At 42.9% G+C, this 23,128-nt stretch overlaps 1 protein-coding gene and 1 long non-coding RNA gene across 2 annotated transcripts in view; one reads left to right on the forward strand and one right to left on the reverse strand.

The window, feature by feature from the left end:
* The window catches only part of LOC147025724 (uncharacterized), a 28,809-nt gene extending 9,794 nt beyond the window's left edge, over nt 1-19,015 (reverse strand). Inside the window, exons 1-2 of the long non-coding RNA XR_015057988.1 lie at nt 18,562-19,015; nt 5,876-6,078 (exon numbers count right to left, since the gene is read on the reverse strand). This is a non-coding gene — a long non-coding RNA (uncharacterized LOC147025724). The remainder of the gene's footprint in view (nt 1-5,875; nt 6,079-18,561) is intronic.
* LOC147025723 (uncharacterized) overlaps nt 1-23,128 on the forward strand; it is a 132,972-nt gene that overhangs the window by 16,144 nt on the left and 93,700 nt on the right. Inside the window, exon 2 of the mRNA XM_085880423.1 lies at nt 5,415-5,599. Within this exon, the coding sequence (XP_085736549.1) occupies nt 5,415-5,599 (185 nt within the window). The remainder of the gene's footprint in view (nt 1-5,414; nt 5,600-23,128) is intronic.

The following is a 23,128-nucleotide window of genomic DNA, read 5'->3' on the forward strand; positions in this document are numbered from 1 at the left end:
TTGAATAATACTGTTACGGTTCTAGGAATCTTATGCATTCAAACATACAGCTGACCCAAAGTTAGTTATGCTGTTAAGTATATGTGTAGACAGATTCCCTCCTCGTGTTTAGTGGGAAATCAAAGGGGTGCGTTGCGATGTTTTTTTAGTTAGATTAATAAATCTTTATATCCCCTCCATTATGAACCACAGTACCTTCCTCTGGCATGGGCTGAACAAACGCTAGTTCGCCTACTCGCCCAACCGGCGACTCGCTGTCCGAGGCAAAATCCTCTTTCAGTAGTTCCTTTTTGGCGAGTCCACACGTGTGGAGTGGGCAGGTTTCCCGGTATGGCCGAAACCCCGCCAAGAAAGGGCGGACCCATGGAAGCCCCGTCCAATCAAGGCGGACAGTGACGTCAGCTTCACCAAGGCCCCTCCCCGCTGAGAGAGAGAGAGATCTATAAATTACGTGGGGGGCTGAGGGAGCAGTGGAGGGAGCATTGGGGTAAAGAGCGTTGGAGTAAAGAGCGTCGGTTGAGGAGCATTCGTGCTGAGAGGGTGAGCGAGTGAGCTGGAAAGTGAGTTGTCTTGGGAGTAAGCTGGAAACCCTGATCCCTGCCTCGGACTCCACTCTACTCTACTCGACCCAGGCTCCTTCGCTGACATGGTCTCCATGCAGGCGGCCGTGGACCTATCCGCACGACCATTGCTAGGTGCCGCACCATGGGGCATTCCTTTCCCCGGAACTCAGGTACCGAGAACTGCGACCTCAACTCTCTCCCTCCCTGGCTGAAAAAGTCCTTTGCCATTCAACTGGGTTTTGTTTGGTCCGAGTGTGTGTCTGAGTGTGTGGCGCCGTCTTTAAGTAGAAACTGTATAAGTTATTCGACCCTTGTAAATCTTGCCTGTATTATTCTCGCGACAAGTCTGCTTAGCTCTGTGTCTCCTTTATAAGTTGCTGTAAAATTGTCACACTACATCTCTCTCACCTTCCCCTGCAGAACACCCCAATAAACCTGTTACCTGTACCACATAACTTTCCTCACTTTATTGTAAATAAATTATTGTATAAATGTTCCCAGTGCGTTTTTGTCTTTTCCTCCATTGGTCCCACATGGTGGTTCGGATCTGAGTTTAGCCGGGTCTTTATACCCGATAATCTATTCATTCTTGCCGGTACGTCCTTGGTAGTTCCGCTTGGCTGCATCCGAACCGGAAAGGTAGTTGGTGGTTGGTGGAGTGATCCGGTCCGGGCAAGACATACCGAGGGCGTGGTTCCCCGGTAGATCACACCGCGTGGTTAATTAGGTAAATTGGTTCTCGACAAAAAGACCCTGCACTACGCGGTGGAGATATTGGCGTCTGCGGTCGGTTAAGCGACCTGCCGCCTCACGGAATTATCCGTGAGCGACGGCCTACAATTCCGGGAGTCTGGTAGGAGACGACGTAGCTTCCCCCACCTCGCGGTCGTTCTCGCCACCGGTCCCCGGCCCGCAACAATACACATTGTATTGTTGGCAAAAAACTTTGGTGTGGGTTTTTGAGATGTCCCACCATTGCCTCTTACTATGGAAAGTGTTTTTTTCTGGCCGGAAGAGAACACCAGAAGGCTCTAAATGAATTACAAAAATGCACCTCTTCTAACAAACCAACATTTAGGGCCCAATAGGCACTCTTTCGTGGAGTATAAAGAAAAGTCTGTTTTAAAGATACCAGATGATGATCTGAAAAACCAGAGGGCAAAATCGCCATTGACAAAATGAAATTCCAGAAAGCATTGTTAACATACAATTTATCTAAACGTGCAAAGGATACCCTGTTATTAGTGGCTTGACATCATGAAAATTGCTTGACCCGAGGGTGCTACAACCTCCATGCATCAATCAGATGATATTTTATGAGAACAGCCGCCAAATGTTTTGCACTCTCCGGGTGAGGTTCAATACCGTTACGGTCTAGAGATGGCTCTAAGGTGCAATTGGAATCACCAGCTGGGCCAGACAAGACCACCAAAATCAATTAAAGCTAAACAATTATCTCGCAAGGAAAAAATAATCTTTTCTTCTAGAAGGATCGCTTGGGATATACGCATTCAGAAATGTGACCTTATGACCTCCATACAGAAAAACCACAAAAGCCAAATGATCTTTCATAACTTCGTGAAATGCTATTTGGTCAGATGGGATATTTGAACTGAGCCAGAAAGCGACTCCTGCTCTAAGACTTAATCAAACCCAGCAGCAGCCCCAACCACCAAAAAAGTGCCCATCTGCCCAACCTGAACACTCCTCAACACACCGGGCTCAAAACAGAATGCAAACAGCACAGCACAACACAACATAACTACCTCCAAACCATAACATAACTCCCTCCAAACCACAACATAACTACCTCCAAACCACAACACAACCACCCAGAGTTGAGCACTTCATGAAAGTTGGAAGAGGGGCGAGAAAGGGATGTGAGAGAGGAAGGAGGGGTGCGTGAGTGAGGATAAATTAAGAGATGGGGGAAGGGAGAGATTATTGGATGAAGGGAGGGGTGGATGGATGGATGAAGGGATGGATGGATGGATGGGATGGAAAGTGGATTCACAGCATGTTCCATAGTTATTGATGAACACACGATACTCCAATCTCATAGTGAACACGAGGTGTAAGGCATGAATGATGATTGAATGAGTTCCCACCTGCTGTTCCTTCATTTGCCATTACATTCCATGCAGTATCTGCATTGAGCTTGGGTTTTGGAAACAACTCTCCCCTAATAACTTCTAAAGTACTCCACCAGGGGGTGTGTATCCAGACGGTGATCAGCATGATCAGTCCGAGGTGAAGGTTACATTTTAAACTTTAGTCAGATTTAACTAAGACAACAGGGCACACGTTTATATATACAGTATGTACTTAATTTCCATTATCACCTAACATTGTCTTGAATGTCAATTTGTTTTTTCAAAAACAACAACAGCTGTGATTTAAAAAGTCATTTACACCACTGTCTACCATCTCGCCATGGCTTACAAACATCGCCTTGGTCCATCCATCCGTCCCTTCTATCCATCCGTCCCCTCCATCCTATCCATCCATTTCTTCCCTCCATCCATCCTTGCCTTCATATATCCCTTCCATCCATCCCTCCATTCATCCTTTCTCTCTATCCTCCTCCTCCTTCATATGCAGCACAAGGCTGTGGGTAGCATCATTGGCTGAGGGCATGGCTATGCCGCTGATGCATCACCCCTATTACCAGTACACTTGTACTCATTTTGTTGACCTCGGAAGGATGACAGGCTGAATCAACCCCACCAGGTGTTCGTTCAATGGATAAAAAAACAGTGGCTCAAACTCAGGACCCAAAGATCCCAAGCCAGCCACCCAAACTATTAAGCCAATACAAGGCTTTTCTCTATATCCATCCATTAATAAGGAATTACAGACTTGGCACCTCACAGCACCACAGGGTGTAACACAAGCAGGTTTGTCCGTCAATTGATGTATTTTGATTGTGTTTAGCAGAGGGACAGTGTGGGTACTTTTGCCATGTATCAGCATGGCTTGCAAACAAACATCCAAGTAGCTTCTCGAGCACTCACCAAGTGGCTTAAGTACTCAAGCAAGCACTCCAACGAAACAGTTGACAAGGAACAGCAGGCTTGGAAAGCAATTAGCGATCATTACTCGGTCATATTAAACACCACCCGGAGACACCCAGAGTGTCAAACAATGTGCAAATTGGACAAATTAACACTTTTTTTTTTAGCAATCAGAACTGCTGCTAAGGTCAATTTTGCAGTTTAAATTTTGAAATGCGGCTCAGGTTAAGAGATTCTAGAGCTTATCGCACGTGAGAAAATTAAATAAAGGCTGCATGAACACTTGCATCTCTGGGCGCTTATAAGCATTGCGATGTATCCAGCGATTTGAAGGGATGAAGATGAAGCATTTGATGATGAGTGACAAAAATAAAAAAACATTTGAGCGCTTTATCGTTGAGAAACCGTTGTGGCCTGTTCCGGATCAAGACATTGCTGAGCAGGCCAAAAAAACCCATAAATGGTGAATTAAGACCCCAGCGAGGAAGAGCAGGCTAACCCAGGGGGTTGACCAAGGATGTAGCTTTGATAAAGGATACTTAATAAGGCCATTAATTATCTTCCAGTTTTCATTCATGCACTCCATTTTGTGTTCCCTTAGTATTCATGCAAAGTTTCAGGTCGAAAGGTTTCATGGTTTTGGAGTTATGGAGGAGACACCCTATAACTGACGGACCGACTGACGGATACACACTGACATTTATTGTTTTCGATTTACTGACATAAATACAATACCGCATTGTTTTTACCTTCTGTTCAATCAACGCACGAGCAGGGAGCGTGCTGTCGCGGCATCATTTTGCCTTTGATTTTATGATATGCAACTATGCTTGAGCACTGGTTCATTGGGGGCGGGGGTAATTTCTGGGACCAGGTGAGCCAGGAGGGGATTCATGGGTCGGACGGTGGTGGTTTTAATAATAGAGAATTGAGTCGGAATCCGATCGGCTCAGACATCTTTTCTTTCACACTAAACATCGATAAATGATAAATGCAAAACTTTATGTCGCAAGTCGCAAACATCTTTGGTGCCTCGTTTTTTTTTGTTTTTTTTTAAAGCAGGTGGTCTTCCATGAAAATAGTGATGAAGCGACATTAGCAAATCAGAACATTCGCCACTGTGGGAAATAGCATTGTTGTCGAGAGCTGTAGGTACCGGCACGGGCCCAGAGGTCCACTTGATCATCTCAGAGGTACAAGGTGAACCACATTCTCGATGGTCATGATAAACTATGTCCCCGTTGTGATCCATTCACCAGAATGACCGAGCACTTCAATATCAGCAATAAATATGAATATAAATACATTTATACAAAAAAACAGTTCAATGTACAGCATGAGCATCAGGCCATTAGGCCCATCAGAAGTTGTGCTATGATTTTTGTCTATGTTCTAACCTTTAAAATACTGAGCAACAAGCAAGGAAGGAGCAAGTACCATTTTTCACCTCTTTGGTGTGGTTCAGCTCGGGTTTGAACCACTGGCCTCCAGACCTCAAAGCACACACTTTAACCATGACACTACCGATCAGTCAGATTCACAATCATTATGCTTGTCTTGTGTAATGGTTAACTTTGTGCCATGGACATGCATAGAATAAAGAGGAGAGCCAGCTAGTCCAGTTAAAATCATATAAAGGACATACTACAATCCCAGTGATAAATGGTACTCATTTCAACAGTTAAATTTCAGATCTTATACTTGGAGTACTTGCATTTGTTTGCATATGTGTGACTGAATGGATCTCTATTCCACTGTGACCCAGACTATCTTATTCAGTCATGCCCGTGTACATATTTAAAGCGGTGTTATTAACCACAATACCTGTGATCTGCAGGGCAGGATCGAGCATATAGAGGACCATTCATCCTGTCGAGCATCCTCTCTAAAGTTGAAAATGTGGCGAAGAACGGATGCTTATGGACAGCGGTGGAAGAGTCTGCTTATTTGACCGTGGATCTTGGAAAAGACGTTGCAGTTTATAACGTGAAGATTATTGAAGATACTCAAGTTCCCTTAAAGGTAAAATTACCTGATGTTACAAAACTGGAATAATCTCAGTTTCTTCGTTTTGCCAATTCCTTTTTCTGAGGGTTGAATATGTAAGGCAATAAACAAATTTGCATTACTTCTTGATATTTAAATGAGTAATTATTTCAATTGCAAATGTTGTGTATCTTAAAAAAAAAATAAAAAAAAAACAGTACATGCTGCTATCTTGCTTGACATTCAGCATTTAAAAAGGATAGAGCACGGACAATCCCCAAAGTTTAGCATGTTTGATGAAGAGGAACTTACCCCTTAGTAAATGCCCTGCTGAGTGTGTTGAAAAAAGTGGCGCCATTGTTGTGATGATGCTGGTACCCAGAGTTCCCTGGGAAGTAATAGCACTTCCCCCAAGTTCAGTGGCTGTTTGTCTTGTCTCACAGTGCTGGGTTGTATTTCGTGTATTTGTCTGTACGTCGATGTGTGTGGGGCAACTCCACATTGAGCCTTAGATCCTGTAAAGAAAGGAGGAAAAAAAAAAAAGACCTTTCAGGAATTTGACAGTCTGGTCTTCTTCTCTGCATGCCAAGCTCTATGCCTGCTACATACAAGACTGCCTTCATACCCTACTTTTTGACTTCCTCCATTTATGCAGTCAACGGATTGCTTTCCTGGAACCCTCTCCTCTTCTCTACCAATGGAGTGTTACACGGCAGTGTCTTCATGGGCCACGTCTTGTTCCTCATATACATAAATGCCCTTTCCACAGATGCTCTGGAAAACCCTCTCTTCGATTTTACAGATGATCCCACATGACGTTTTTGTCTTTTTTATGGAGGGATATTCTAATTAGCTCTGCCGCCTGTTTGTTTGTCTTCCCATCCGTCATGCTATATCCTCCTAAATGGTTGTGCAGAAATTCACCAAATTTGGTAGTTATGAGTAGGGGAATTTTGTTGGTTCTCGGACTATCCCATTTCCCTCATTGACTCTAATAATGTTAACTCAGGGAAAACCGATTTGCCCCTGTCAACAAAAAGGAGTGAATTTTTTCTCACAAACATTTCCTCTGGCACCAACTTCTTCTTCTCCTCCCCCACCACTTCCACTCATCATGCACCAGCTTCTCCAGATTAAATTGTTTCTGGGACCAAGCTCTTCCATGAGCCTCGACTATGCATGAAAAACTTGTATTTTACCCCCCACCCCTCATCCCTGACCACCCACCCTCCACCCTCTTTCTCTTACCTATTTATACCCCCATTTGAACAGAGATTCCTTCCCTTTATATCCCAACCGATGAATAATACTCCCTTGTGCATTTCAGATATCTCATCCATTTTAAAAAAAACATCAGTTAAAGCAAAATCATTTCCATACAAATGACCTCAAAACTCTGGAAAAGTATAGAGCGAAGCAAAAACCAAACCAAAGAGTGGAGAACATCATAACATTGGTATTTAAATGGGAAACAATGAATGTGAACAGTATCAAAAACGTATCATCAAAGGAACTACCAAGACGACCATAAATAAAGCACAGACTGAGAGGTTTAAGAAGATTTAATGGATATCAAGAAAACAATGGAAAAATAATTTACTACTATTTCAAATTTGTGGTTCAGGAGGAGCTCAGAGCAAATGCTGAGGGAGGTTTATCATTTTGTCTCAACTCAATAAAGATAAAGATATATAGCCCAAGAACCAAACCCCAACATATTATTTATCACCATTCTCGATGGTGATGAAAGTTATAAGAAAAGAAGGTGTTTTAATCAATAATTACAAACCCAACAAATATTTATTGGTAGCCTTTTTTTAAATTCATTTTGAAATACGAACAAAATTTTATTTTAAACACAAAAATATAGTATATAAATCAGCAAGAGATTTCACCAAGATTTTATTTTAAAGACAAAAGTATCTATAAATCAGTAAGAGATTTCACCAAGATTTTATTTTAAAGACAAAACAATATATAAATGTCCGAGAAAATTATCTTTTTTGTGATATAAATATGGTGAATACAACTATTCACAAAATATCTGGGAAAATTTTAACATTAAAAAATCTTGGTGAAAATCATGATTTGTATCTTAAGACTGATGTTTTGTTATTAACCGATGTACTTGAAGCATTAAGAAATGTCTGTCAGAATAGAAATTCGTATTGATTGTTCATTATTATGCAGCTCCGAGTCGAGCTTGGAGTGCGATGCCAAAGATGACTAAACAACCTCTGAAATTAATTTCTGATGTAGATATGCTGTTGATGATAGAGAAAGCTAAAAGAGGAGGAATATCACAAGTCTGTTCAAAAATATATGCAAAAGCAAACAATAAATATCTCTCTGATTATGATGCTTTGAAAGATAGTTCTTATTCAATGTACAGTATTATGATGCAAACAATCTCTATAAATGGGCGATGTCTCAAGCTCGATCATATGGAGGCTTCAAATGGGTACAGGAGAAGAATTATGAACAAATATTTAAAAATATCATCTCCACCCAGAAAGAATTGGATGAAGCAAAAGTTGACTATTACTTTGAAGTGGATTTAACATATCCTGAAGAACTCCACAATGCTCACAAACACACCATATACTCCTGATAAAGAAAAACCAAGGAAACAATGGCACAGCAATTATCAACAATTTCTTACTCGTTCTTCTCGAGCATGGACACCAACAGAAAAGCTTTTAACTGCATTATGTGATAGAGCCAATTATGTATTACACCAAAGAAACCTGAGGCAATATGTATCAGCTGGATTGAGAATAAAGAAAATTCACACAGTTCTAAAGTTTAATCAAAGTCATTGGTTAAAAATATATATTGACTTCAATACTCAGATGCGAACAGTTGCTAAGACCAACTTCGAGAATGACTTCGATAAATTAATGAATAATGCTGTATCTGCCGAGATTATGGAAAATGTAAGAAACAGACAAAACAAAAGACTTAAAGACTTACGACATCTTGGAAACAAGCAACTAAATGAATTAATAGATCCAACTTTAAATGAGCCGAGACATTCTCTGAGAACTTTTGTGCTATTCATATAGAGAAGGAAAGCATTGCAATGGACAAACCTATTTATGTAGGAACATCAGTTCTTGACCTGTCGAAGTTGTTGGTGTATGACAATTTCTATAACAGCTTAAAGAAGAACTATGATGAAAGAGTTAATCTACTTTACATGGATACAGACAGTTTTATATTGGATATCAAGATAGAAGATGTTTATGAGGATATGATAAAAGACATAAATATTTATGACACAAACAACTATGAAAAAGATAATCGACTATTTTCGACAAAAAAAAACAAAAAAATATTGGAAAATTTGAGTTGGGAGGGGCAGATAATGAGTGAATTTATAGGATTAAGAGCAAAGTGTTATGCTTGCAAGTATAGTGGTTCTAAAAGTGATGAAAAGTTGAAAGGGATAAAGAAGAATGCAATCAAAGACACTTTAAATTTCAATCATGATTATGATTATTTAGTTTTAAAGAAACAAGAGTATAGGGAGATGGATAGTATTAGAAGTTGTAAGCTTCAAATATATTCAGAACAAATAAATAAGAAAGCAGTGGGAGCAGTTGATAAGAGATATGCATTGCAGAATGAAATGAATACTTTACCATATGGATGGATACAAGTGTTAATACAGGATTTATAAAACAAGTATTTTTCCTCAATAAATGAGACATTACACATCTGAAGAATGAATTGAATTTGCTGGTGAGGAACTTGGTCCAGAAGACAGCTATGATACTGACAGCATATATTCAAATGTTAGTAATGAAAGTAGTTTTATAGGTGATGAAGATGCTGATAATAGTGAATACCCTGATGATATAAATAATGATGATGAAGATGGTGAAGCATATAAGTAAGCCGATTCAAAAATACGATTTAATCATTATTAGAGGATGAAATTCTTTTAAAAGAAAACATACAACGTATATCAATTAACAACATGCTAAATCCAAGTGAGATACAAGATCCCGAAACTTTATGTGTTGAGGAAGTTAAAGGAGACTCTGCTGAGTCAAATCAATTTGTGAGTTGTCCAATGTGGTCACAGATGGGATTAAACACAGAGTTAGAAGCTTATATACAGTGTATATTCTGTGATTGTATTCTCATTACTTATGTCGCGGCATGTCGCCCACCGGACGGACAATTCTGTCGTGACCCTCTCGGAACAACGCCAGGAGCTAGTCACGGGTGGGGGTTTAACCTCACCATGATCGTGCCAATTGCCCACCCGCGCAGGATAGGGTTGCTCGCCAAATTCGATCTACCTAAGTACCTGCGCGAGTGGTCGACCGAGCGATCATACCACGCCACAGGCCGACTCCGGACACGAACCGCTTAAGCGGTCCGTTCCGTGCTACAGTGTTAACCGAGCGGTGTTATCGTCGGCCTTGATGGTTCCGATTAATTACCGAGATGTTGAACCCACTACCAACCCCTTACGTGATGCAAGATGGAGGGTCAATAAAAAAAGGAAAAGAGACGAAGCAGAGTGGGAAAAGTTCAACAAGCAAGCATTTTTATTCACAGACACACACACACAGACAAGCACGTATCCACAGCCATACAGTCAAGTGCACATAAAAAGCAAAGAAAGGGTTAAAACCGAATATGTGTACACACGGCAACATTTAAAACAATACTACTTTACAAGACTGGCGCCACACACACATTTACACCAAACCCCAAACCATTTACACCAAACCATCAATGGATGGAGGTCCTCAATGCCAGACAGGAAATCCGAGCCGTATCCCTGGACATATCACGTGCTTTTGACACAGTCTGGCACCCTGCCCTACTCACCAAACTCTCTTCCCATGGTATTCAAGGCCATCTCCACTCATGGCTCGCAGACTTCCTCTCCTGTCGCAGTCAACGTGTGGCCCTAAATGGAGTTCTTTCATCCCCTCTTCCTGTGCAGGCTGGAGTTCCTCAAGGTAGCGTTCTGGGCCCTGTTCTTTTTCTGGTTTTTATCAATGATCTCTCCAACTCTCTGGAAAATCCTCTATTTCTCTTTGCTGACGACTCCACCCTCTGCCGTACCATCTGTCATCCCTCAGACCGGCAAGCAGCAGCTTCTTCGCTCACTGCAGATCTGGATAAAATCACAAACTGGTCCAACATGTGGAACATGTCTTTCAATCCAGACAAATCTCACACTCTCACTATGTCTCTTCGAAAGGACCGTTTACAAAACCCCCCCATCCACTTTCTCAACAATCCTCTGGAAGAAGTCTTTTCTTTCAAGCTTCTAGGTCTCACTATCTGCCATGACCTTTCCTGGGAAAGTCACATTTCCAACCTCGCCTCAAAAGCCAGTCGCCGACTGGGAATCCTCCGTCGTGCCAAGTCCTTCCTCGGCCCTCTTGAGCTCCTGACCACTTACAAAGCTTTTGGCCGTAGCCTGATGGAGTACTGCTCTCCCCTCTGGGCTGGTGCTCCTGCCTCCCACCTTTCTCGGCTTAACGCTGTCGAAACCAGGGCATTTAAGATCATCGGCATCTCCCGCAATGAAGCTGAGTCTTTGGGCCTCTCACTCAATCACCGCAGGTTGGTCGGTGGTCTTTCTGTCTTCTACGGACTCCTCTCCAGCCTTGCCCCCCCTGCTCTCTCTGCGATTTGTCCCCACCACATTTCCACAGGGCGCTCAAGGTCCGCCAACAACCCCCTTCTGGTAAAACTACCAAAATCACGAATCACTGCTCATCTTCACTCTTTCATTCCTCTTTTTCCCGCCTTTGGAATAAACTTCCTCACTCTATTCTTTCCCATTCTTCCCTCCAGGCTTTCAAAACAGCTGTTCACCACCACCTCTTATCTTCCCCCATCCAAATCCTCGATCTTTTCTACCCCCGATAATCCACCCAGCCACTTCCTTCATTTCTCCTGCTTTCCTTCCTGAAAGTCCCTGTAATGTCCATCTTCTCTTCGCCATGTTCCCCGTCCCATCCCCATCCCTCTCCCTTCCACAGTTCACCTAATGTGTCTGTTCCCCACTGTTTTGTCCCTTCCACTCCCGCCCCTCTTGTCTCATGCCTCCTTGCTGTGAGTTATGTGTTTGCTCTCATACGAGCCTCGACCAAGGTATACAAAAAAAAAAAAAAAAAAAAAAAACCCCAAAAGAAAATGGAAGTGCGACTTCCCTGAGCACGTCGAGTCCTCCTTTTGCAACCGCAACTCCGAGCCCCTCCGGCGTGGTCCACGAGCTCATGCCGCGTGTCGCTCGTGTGGTCTGCTCGACAGTACGGACGGGTTTTGGGGAAATGGACGGGGTTTGTTCGGCGCTATTTTCTGCGCTCGCGCACGGGGTCCCAGGGCTCGCGCGAGGATCAAAGAAGCAAGGCAGGAACAAGAAGCTCGCGACTCGAACCAGAAGACGACCATGAACCAGAAGACCAACATGAAGACCCACTCTCAACCAACTCTCGACCAACCAAGAGCCCCGGACTCTCCAACAACTCTCGTCTTTTGTAGGGTGGGGCTCCGCCCTTCGCTCCGCCCCGTTTCTGGCTCCACCTCCCTTCGAGAAGGTTCCCGAAAAGGGGCGTTCCCTCACGCTCTCTCTCCACCCCGCCCCGTGCGGGGGCCGGGGGAGTCAGTTTTCGGCTGTGGGCCAGAGAATTATTCCCCCAAAAAGAGGCCCCCACCTTTTCTCACCTTTGACGAGCGTATGGAGACTAACTCCGCCCCGACATGTCCGGAGACGAACACCGCCCCGCCATGTCCGGAGAAGAACACCACCTCACCGTGTCCAGAGAAGAACACTGCCCTGCTGTGTCCGGAGAAAAACACCGCCCCGCCGAGTCCGGTGACGAACACCGCCCTGACGCGTCTGAAGACGAGCACCACCCTTACCCATCCGGAGACAACCTCCCATCCAGACAAACACCACCCGGATACATTCGGAGACAAACACCGCCCGGACATAAATACCGCCCGGAGACAAACACCGCCTGGATACGTCTGGAAAAAAAAACACCACCCGGACGCATCCGGAGACAAACTCCCATCCAGACATAAACACTGCCCGGACACGTCCAGAGACAAACACCACCTGGACGCATCCGGAGCCAAGCAGTCCGGAAGACAAACACCACCCGGACATGTCCAGAGACAAACACCACCCAGACACGTCTGGAGCCAAGCTGTCCAGAGACAAACACTGCCCGGACACATCTGGAGACAAACTCACATCCAGTCACGTCCGGAGACACACTCCCATCCGGACACGTCTGGAGATAAATGCCACCTGGACACGTTTGGAGACAAACCCCGCCCGGACATAACCACCGTCCAGACACGTATGGAGATAACCACTGTCCAGACTTAACGACTGTCCGGATACGTCCAGAGACAGAGAGACAGAGAGAGGTGGGGGGTGGGGGAGTTATCAGAGAGAATATGTTATGGTTTGTGAACAACACACACACACACACACACACACACACACACACACACACACACACACACACACACACACACACACACACACACACACACACACACACACACACACACACACACACACGGCCGATATCGGCAATTTTTCGGGAATTAGCAGGTTGGAGTCAGTGTGATTACTGACTACATTATGTACAGTATACAACCCAGAAACCTTGAATAGCCTTCACCGAAAAACAATGTTGCATATATATCGACGTTTCAGGGAGATGTTCACAAACATTAATTTTTATAAACAGCTGTATGTGATGGGTGGGAAAAAATTTGGCTCAGTAATTTAGAAAACACGTTCATTCGGCAAACGGCTCAGAAATCGGGTGTTATCAAATATATTTTGCTTTGAAACTCACAAAGAGAAACATATAACCTGTGCAAAGCAATTCCGATAACTAAATGTTTCAGAAATAGGCGTGAGGCCAAAAGAAAAGCTGGTAGAACCTTCATAAGATACGGGATGAAACTTTGCCACCATGGCACCCGTAACAGGCCTGGCATGTCCACACACCTGCGGAAAGTCCGTACAGATCCAAATCTCCCCATACGTACCACGTTGGTGTGTGCTGTATACGTACCTCCACCTTGTAGTAACTATCGACTGTGCATCCCGGTCAGAACACGAACTGGACCTCCATTAACTGACACGAACTGTGCAGTTGGTTAAGTGGCTTAAGCACTCAAGCAAGGACTCCAATGGAATGCCTGGCTTAGCAAGCGATTACCAATTGCCGTCAATGCACCCGGAAACGCCCAAGCAATGTCTGAAATGGACAAATCAACACTTTTTTTAGGAGTCGGAACTGCTGAAACTTTCAAATCTACAGGGTGCCCCAAAAGTAACCTCGGGATTTAGAAATTAAATAACATTTCAGTTTTTTAATAATTTGTTTTTCTTTTCCTTTCAGAATTTTGACTAACATTTGGAAATTACCCATGTAAAAATTCACAACTGAACAAAGAACCAAAATCGTGGAATTTTATTTTAAATTTAATCGATCAAATATTCTCACCCAAAGAGCATGGACACCGAATAATTTCGTGAAATTCAGAAATTTTTGGGCCATCACGTTCTCCTGATTTGATGCCACCCGATTATTTTCTTTGGGGTTACCTAAAGGAGCGTGTATACATCAATAAGCCCTAAACAATTCAGCAGCTCAAGGACAACATCTGTGCAGGAATTTGAGGGCTGCAGCGGAGTTATTGTCTGCTGTTATGGAAAATGCTCTGTGTCTGCTTTCGTAAGTTGCTTTACATTGTCGCACCTCACACTTCTTTCTATCCCTGCATTACACACACCAATAAAACTATTCACTGTACCACATAACTTTCCTCGCCTGCTTGTAAATAAATTATTATTAGAAATGTTCCCAGCTCGTTTTTGTCTGTTCTTTCATCGATCCAGCATGGTCCGAATCCAAGCTTAGCCAGGACTTTATTCCCAACGATCCGTTCCTTTTAGCCGGTATGTCTTGGCAGTGTCGCTCGGCTGCATCTGGTCTGGTAAAGTGATCCGGTTCGGACAAGGCGTACCGAGGGCATGTTCCCCGGTAATTAAATCATGTAGTTAATTAGGTAACCCGGTTAACCCATAGACGGGAGGACCCTAGGTCATGCGGTTGAGTTATTGACATTCACGGTTGGTTAGCGACCCGCTGAGTCACGGAATTATCCGTGTGCGATGGCCTACAATTCCGGGGAGTCTGGTGGGAGCCGAGGTAGCTTCTCCCCCTCCCCCTATAGTGGCTCTCACCCGACCCCTGGCCTGCAACAATATGTTTGATATTCTATGGGGAGATGGTTCAAGGACTGTGAGAGAAACTAGGGAAGTTGAAGAGGAATATAAGGAAGAAGAAGAAGAAGAAGAAGAAGAAGAGATGAAGGAGAGGGAGAAAAAAAAGAGGGAGAAAAAAGGATATATTTGTGGGGAGGGAGGAAAAAATGGTGTTCAAGAGTTAAATGAGATTGGGGATGAAAGGTTTTCTGCCTAATAAATTATTCTATCTTACAATTTGAGATGCAAAATCTTAAAAATCAGAGAGTGTTTTGGTAATGTCATGAATCATATATTATTGAGATGGATACAGAGATGGATATTGACATGGATATGAAAAGGAAGACGAAAGAGGTTATATATGTGGCGACTGGTAATTTGGTAGGAATAGGAGTAATGCATTTTAAACGTTATAAATGAATAAAGTATTGAATGAAGAACACATCCAAGAGAATTTAGAGAAAATATTATTAAAATGAGTGATTTCAACATAAAAGAGAAAAACCTTACAATATGGAAAGTTAAATAACAAATATTTTGAAAAGATTGTTGCTGCAAGGAAAGGAAAAGAAGTAGATGAAACATTTTCTGCCTAATAAATGGATGATAGATTGAGGAGTTTATAAAGAATGCTTTATGTTTTACAAAACAAGATTAAAAAAAAAAAAAAATATATATATATATATATATATATATATATATATATACATACATATATATATATATATATATATATATATATATATATATATATATATATATATATATATATATATATATATATATATATATATATATATATATATATATATATATATATATATATATATATATATATATATATATATATATATATATATATATATATATATATATATATATATATATATATGTTGAAAGTCATAAATGCTGTCTTGCTCTGCAGGAAAGTTAATGAATAAAGTTAAACTTTTCTAATAAATAAATACAATAGTTTATTTTCTTAAACGTAAAAAGAAAACTGATTCGAAAAATATCTCCTCCATTAAAAATAAAAACTATATTTATACGAAGGGGGATATGTTTGGTGCGTGGAAGCAAAAAGTGTGAATTTGTCAAAAAGAGTAAATCCAAACATGATAACCATAAAACTGGGGGAGATATACAAAAGCTTTTGTCAGGGAGTAAATTTGCAACAACTGGGATATCAGGGGAATTGCATCAAGCTGTATATTCTTTCTGTGGTCCAGGAACAAACTTGGACAAAAGATTAGATGAAGCTAACAATCCTAAGCTGTGGAGCAAACCAAAAACAGGGTTGATGAAGCTTATATGAAACACGATATTGATTATGGAAATAGCACGACATTGGAAGACAAACATTAAGCCGAGAGAAAAATGTTGAATAATTTGTCTTTGATACGAAATCCAAAGTTAAGAGAAAAAAATGGATAGGTTCAAAGTGAGGCAGTTGATAGGTGCTGTATTAAAAATGGGGCCTGGTAATGCAAAAAGCTATTAAGCTCTGATGATGTGGGCAAGACTGAGGAGCAAGCTGTCCAGAGCAATCTCTGATGATGTCCAGAAGAATGTTGGCATGGTCCAAGTACTTTTATACTTCCACATGCTATAGGTGGGAGGGAAAACAAGCATTCGGAGTACCTCTTCTGGGGTTAAGCACACGTTTTCCAACCAAAATGTGATAAGCCCCAGAATCTCTCAACAAGAACTTTCTGTTGAAGCTGGGATGATAACTATAAACATTAAGTTGGCAAACAGGCTCAGTTGCAGTCTGAAAAAAAAATTCAAAAATAAAAATGAAAACAGAACCACCCACTGCCGAATTCAATGTCAGCTGATACACTGCAATCCACAGCATCACTCAGCTGACATGGCTTTAGAAGTCTTTTCTGTGGCAGGATTGTCAACTCCACAAGCAAGTGCCAAGGATTCTGCTTCAGGAGGTATTTTCTTACAAAGGACATAAACCACAAAGAAGGAGGGAGAGGAAACAGGTTTTTGTTTCGCTGTATATACTCTTCCAGAGTTTATCTAAAGGTAGGGGGATAAATGGAAGGAATCTCTGTTAAAATGGGGGTATAAACAGGTAAGAGAAAGAGGGTGGATGGTCAGGGGTGAGGGATGGGGGGTAAAATAAAAATTCGGGTGGTAAAAAATATTTAAAAAAAAAACAAAAGAAGTTTTTGATGCATAGTTGAGGCTCATGGAAGAGGTTGGTCCCAGAAACAATTCAATGCAGAGAATCTGGTGCAAGATGAGTGGAAGAGGTGGGGGGGGGGGGAGAACGAGAAGTTGGTGCCGGAGGAAATGTGTTTATGACAAAAAATTCACCCCTTTTTATTGACAGGGTCAAATATATTTTCCAAAAGTTAACATTAAAGTCAATGGGTGGAAATGGGATAGTCCCAGAACCAACAAAATTCCCCTACTGTTATGATCACCACATGGCCAGACAGTGTAACAGCAGTATAATTTTTGGCCCCATCCCCTGGGGCCCTGATGCAGAGTCAATAGTTCAAATGCCAAAAAATGCAATTACAGGTACATTTTGAAATGAAACTTTGACTATGCAATCAACATTCAGGTCTTCAAAACAGCTGTTCACCATCCTCTCAGATCATCCCTAATCCAAAACCATCATCTTTTCTGCCCCCCCGTTAACATGCCCCACCCCACCCCAACCCCTCAGCCTCCTTCCAAATTTCCAGTTTTTCCTCCTGAGAGTTTCCTTCTGTATCCATCTTGTCCACACCATGCATCCTTTCCTGTCCCCCGTTCCTCCCCACACCCATTGTTTGTCTGCTTCCCTCTATCTTGGCCTTTGGCTCTGCTGTTGGTGTTCCCCCCTCTCTATGCTGTTTCTTTTGCCCTGATTTGTTCAGTGTACTTGTACTAGCTCTTCCATGAGCCTTGACTATTTATACAAAAACACCCCAAAAACATTGGGGATCCATAAATATGTAACTATTTTGGGGATTTGACCTCTAATTCATGCTGCAGGGGGTGGAGACAGGGTCAAAATAGAATATATTTTTTAAATCAAAATTTGATATTGGGTCACTCCGAGTGGAACTTTTTGCCATCTTTCAACTTTGCTTAGGCGAGAAGCATGGGAATTTGCGATGGTGCATCATCGACTTCCCTCTAGTTTAGAGCTGATTAGAGGCTGGTCTGACAAATGGACATTCTTTCAAATGTCACTCCGGAAGGATCGTCAAATAAACAGCAAACAGCTATCTATTTTCACCGCCAGCCACTGGACGTCGTTCTGTCCCTTGAACTTATAGCCATTACCATCAGCCTCGACCTCTCTGAGACTGACCACATCGCAAAGTTGGCTTCCAAAACCAACTGCAGACTGAACATCTTCCATTGTTCCAAGTCTTTCCTTGGAAATTCGGAGCTACTCGGTGTACAAGGTCTTTGTCTATAACTCAAGGAGTACTGCTCTTGGCTATGTGCTGACAACCCAACATCATATCTGTCTTTCATCTAAATGTAGAATCCAAAGATCTCAACATTATTGGCATCTCCCATGATGAGGCCAAAGCAAAAGGCCAGGAGGTGGCCTATCTGTTTTTTGTTTTTCTTTACCACCTCCCTTTCAGTCTAGCTTCCTCTGCCCTCTCAGCTCTGTCACCCTCCTCATATCGTCCAGAATACACATGCTGTTTCAGTTAACCCTACTGGCTCCTGGTCAATCCCCAAAATGCAGACTTACCACCCATCTTTACTTTCGTTCCTCTTCTTTAGTTTGTGCAACCGTCTTCCTGAAGGTGTTCAATCCCACTCTTTCCTGCAGAGCTTCAGGCAAGGAGTGCACCACCATGTCATGACATCACCCATCCTTACCCACAATCATTTCTCTCCCATTGACCATACCTAATCCAACCCGGTTCTTGGTTTTGGGTTTGGAGCGTCGGTGGGTCTCCTTTCAGGGCTCTCTGCTGTCAATCTCAAAGTTAAGTTTCCGGTCGTTATCTGTCCCGTTTTAACTGTTTATTTTCTCACCTACGTGTTACTGTGTGTTCCGAGTTCGGTTTTGTTTCAAAAATCGTGCTATTTTGTGAGATTTCATCGACTTTGTCTTACCGGGTGCTCGAGGCCTACCCTTTGTTCCCCTCAGTGAATGATCGTGTTTATTTGTTTTGTCTCCCCATTACCTTCAACTTCTATCTTCCCCACTTTCCTAACATCCCCAATCCCTCCCAACTAAACACTCTATTTCTTGTCTTAAATCAAAAAAAACAAACAAACAAAAAAAGACTACCTTTCTCCTTGCACACTCACGAGTCTTGATTCTTCTTCTTCTGCTTCTTCCTCCTGCCGGCACACCATCTTTATTCTACTGAGCTGATCCTCTCTCGCCATTACCTTCACGATTTCTTCCGATCTACAACCTTCCATTCCCGAATCGTACCTGTTCTTCAAAAATACATAAAAAAATAATAATCTTGTGTCTTACCTGTAATCATAACCACGTGATCCATTTACACCCCCTGCGTTGAACGATCCAAATTCATCATTCACCTCACGATTTTTACTACAACACTTCCATGACCTAATCTGTTGAAAACTCTCTCAAACAATAACAACTAGCATCCGTTGAAGACAAAGTTTTCGATATCCCCTGCCATAGTAATATATAGATATTTTAAAATCTGTAAACATCAAAAGGCACTAGTTCACCACTTGCTTGATATGTGTACCAAATTTCGTAAAGATATCTTGAGGAGATTTGTAGTTAAGCTCCGGAAACGAAATGTGACTGACGGACGGACGTACGGACGGAACCCGTTTCTATATCACCCGCCAACTTCGTTGGTTGGCGGGGGATAATAACTAGCATCCGTTGAAGACAAAATCTTCGATATCCCCCGCCATAGTAAAATATATATTTTTTATCTGTAAACATCAAAAGGCACGAGTTCATCACTTGCTTGATATGTGCACCAAATTTCATAAAGATATCTTGAGGAGATTTGTAGTTAATCTCCGGAAACGAAATGTGACGGACGGACGGAAGTACGGACGGACGTACGGACGGACTTCGTTGGTTGGCGGGGGATAATAATAACTAGTATCCGTTGAAGACAAAGTCTTCGATATCCCCCGCCATAGTAAATGAGGACAAGTAGCAAAAGGCACCAGTTCAATTCATTCTTGATGTGTGTACCAAATTTCATAAAGAAATAGTTAATAGTTTTGCAACTATGCTCTGGAAACAAAGGTAAACCTCAATTATTTCTTACTACCCAAATCGTTTCCATGGAAAGTGACAGATATTTTTTTGGGGGAAACCTCTAAATATCAAAAGGCACCAGTTCACTACTTGCTTGATATGTGTACCAAATTTCGTAAATATATCTTGAGGGGATTTGTAGTTAAGCTCTGGAAACGAAATGTGACGGACGGACGGAACCCATTTCTATATCCCCCACCAACTTCGTTGGTTGGCGGGGGATAAAAACGATCTCTTATAATGCTTCATCTTCCTCTTTCACACGTGTGGTACTCTTTACTGTATCACAATGCACTACTCTTCGACTATTTAAACAGACTGCTCTCAATTCGACCTTTCCTTCATATCTTGCCTAAAAAATCCAACTGTTACAGAACATCCATCCAAAAAAAACATCAAAATAGATGTAATAGATGTAATAGATGTTACAAAAACATCCATCAAGAAACGTGTTTAATCGCATCTCTGACCTAAAACTTAAAAAAAACCACAGTTTGCTATGAATGTTCGCTTTCCATCAACCATTCTTTTTTTCCAACATCAGTGCCAACTCACCCCTCTCACCTGTCACTCTCAAAGCAACCATCCTACTCTTCTCCCTCAAAGCCTCCCTCTCACCTCTCTCAAAAACTCCCCCCTCACCTTTATCCCACCAATCATCCCCCTCACTCATCCATCTCAAAGTTGCCCCCCCCTCTCATCCACAAAGCTACCTTGACTCATTGCGAATGCCCTCTCACCTCCATGTCTTCACTCCACTTCCTCAAATCCTCAACTGCCTTCTTCCCCTCTCCCCCAGCACTACAGAGCCTTTTCTCCTCCTCATCCGGCCCTCTCCCCAAGCTATTCTGCAATCCCCCACACTCTTTCAACAACACTCCTTACCTCCCCCCCTCATCCCTTGTCCTACCCTCCCCCTCCCCTCCCACCCCCTGCACCCAAAGCCTCCTCCCCTCCCTCTTCATTAACAGTGTGGACCTCAAATATCCGGAGCCTTCGCTCAAACCTTTCAGATCTTTCCATACAGTTTGCCACGAACAAACCAGACATAATCTGCCGAACAGAAACTTACATCCCCCATGACATGTCTGACTCCCAAGTATCTCTCCCTGGTTACTCCCTCCTCCGGTATGACAGACCTGAGCCTCGTCCTGGTGGAGGAGTTGCTTTCTTCATCAAAGACTCTATTCCTCACTCTCCATGCACTGCCCTCACTCCCCCACACCCCCAGGAATACCTCTGGCTACGGCTTCCCCTCCACTCCCACCTCATGTTTTTATGTGTACTGTACCGTCCACCAAGCAGTGATGACTCCATCTACAACTCACTATCTGAAAACATGGACCATCTTCTATCTTCTCATCCAAACTATCTCTTCCTCATATGTGGCGACTTCAATTGTCATCATGCCAGTTGGCGAGGTGTGGGTACCTCTCTCACCTGTCATGGCACTTCAGCAAAAGCTTTATGCGACACTTTGCGAATGACTCAATCGGTCAACTTCCCGACCCGGATATCAAACAATGGTACTCCATCTCTTCTGGATCTGATTTTGACAAATTCCCCTGACAATATCTGCTGCTTTTCCTTCGCTCCAATCGGTTCTTCTGGCCACATCCTTGTCAAAGTGGACATCTCTCTGGCTGTTATCAGACAACCACCTCACCGCCATCGAGTCTGGCATTTCACTCAAGCCGACAAGCAGGGTCTCCAAGTAGCCATCAAACTTATAGACTGGTCTCCTGTCGTTACTTTCTCCAACATCATACCATTTTCTGGGAATTCTTTTTTTTAAAACCTTGCTCTCCCTCATGCACAGATTTATCCCCTCTCGTCTTCAGTTGTCCTCTCCTTCCTCCCACCCTTGGTTCACTGAAGCTTGTGGTGAGGCAGTTCTCCTGAAACAACTTGCCTTTTCCTCCTGGAAAGCAAACCCAACTGAGGGCAATCTCAGTTCCTTCCATAAAGCTCGGAACAAGTGTGTATCTACCCTCAGGAGAGCCAGAAAACAACATCTTTCTCAACTCAAGTCTGAACTCTCAAACCTCTCTCCCTCCTCAAAATCCTAGGAGCGTCTAATCAAATCTGTTTCTGGTGTATGTTCCCCTTCCATTGCCTCCCTTACCTCAAATGGCCGCACTGCTGATACCGCACGTGAAAAGGCTGAATGCCAAAACACAGGGTTTGCAGCTAAATCTTGTGTCCAAAACCCATCACTTTCTCTACCCACCTTACCCAGTCGCGCCCAACTGTCCCTGGACTCTGTGTCCTTTTCCTCTTACAAAGTGGAGAGCTTGCTGTAAAACCTTGACTCAGATTATGCAACCGGTCGAGACGGCATCAGCCCACGTGTCATCAAAGCCTGCTCTTCTGCTCTTGCTCACCATCTCTCTGTTCTATTCATCCTCTCATTTGCTCAAGGTCATCTGCCATCTGCTTGGAAATCAGCAAACATTACTGCCCTGCATAACAAAGGTGCAAAACAGATCCCTACAACAACAGACCAATCAGCCTTCTCCCTATCATCAGCAAGGTTATGGAATCCATCATCGCTTCAGACATTAAATCCTTCCTGTTCTCCAATGGCGTGATTTCCAATCATCAATTTGGTTTCAGACCAGGTCACTCTACCCTGAATATGCTGCTTCTGCTCTCCCAACAATGGATGGAAGTCCTCAATGCTAGACAGGAAATCCGAGCCGTATCCTTGGACATATCACGTGCTTTTGATACAGTCTGGCACCCTGCCCTGCTCACTAAACTCTCTTCCTATGGTATCCAAGGCCATCTCCACTCATGGCTCGCAGACTTTCTCTCCTGTCGCAGTCAAAGTGTGGCCCTAAATGGAGTTCTTTCATCCCCTCTTTCTGTCCAGGCTGGAGTTCCTCAAGGTAGCGTTCTGGGTCCTGTTCTTTTTCTGGTTTTCATCAATGATCTCTCCGACTCTCTGGAAAATCCTCTATATCTCTTTGCTGATAACTCCATCCTCTGCCGTACCATTGGTCATCCCTCAGACCGGCAAGCAGCAGCTTCTTTGCTCACTGCA

The sequence above is a fragment of the Eptatretus burgeri genome, chromosome 5 (assembly GCF_056783735.1).
Source record: "Eptatretus burgeri isolate ZD-2024b chromosome 5, Ebu_testis_v1, whole genome shotgun sequence".
Taxonomy (NCBI): domain Eukaryota; kingdom Metazoa; phylum Chordata; class Myxini; order Myxiniformes; family Myxinidae; genus Eptatretus; species Eptatretus burgeri.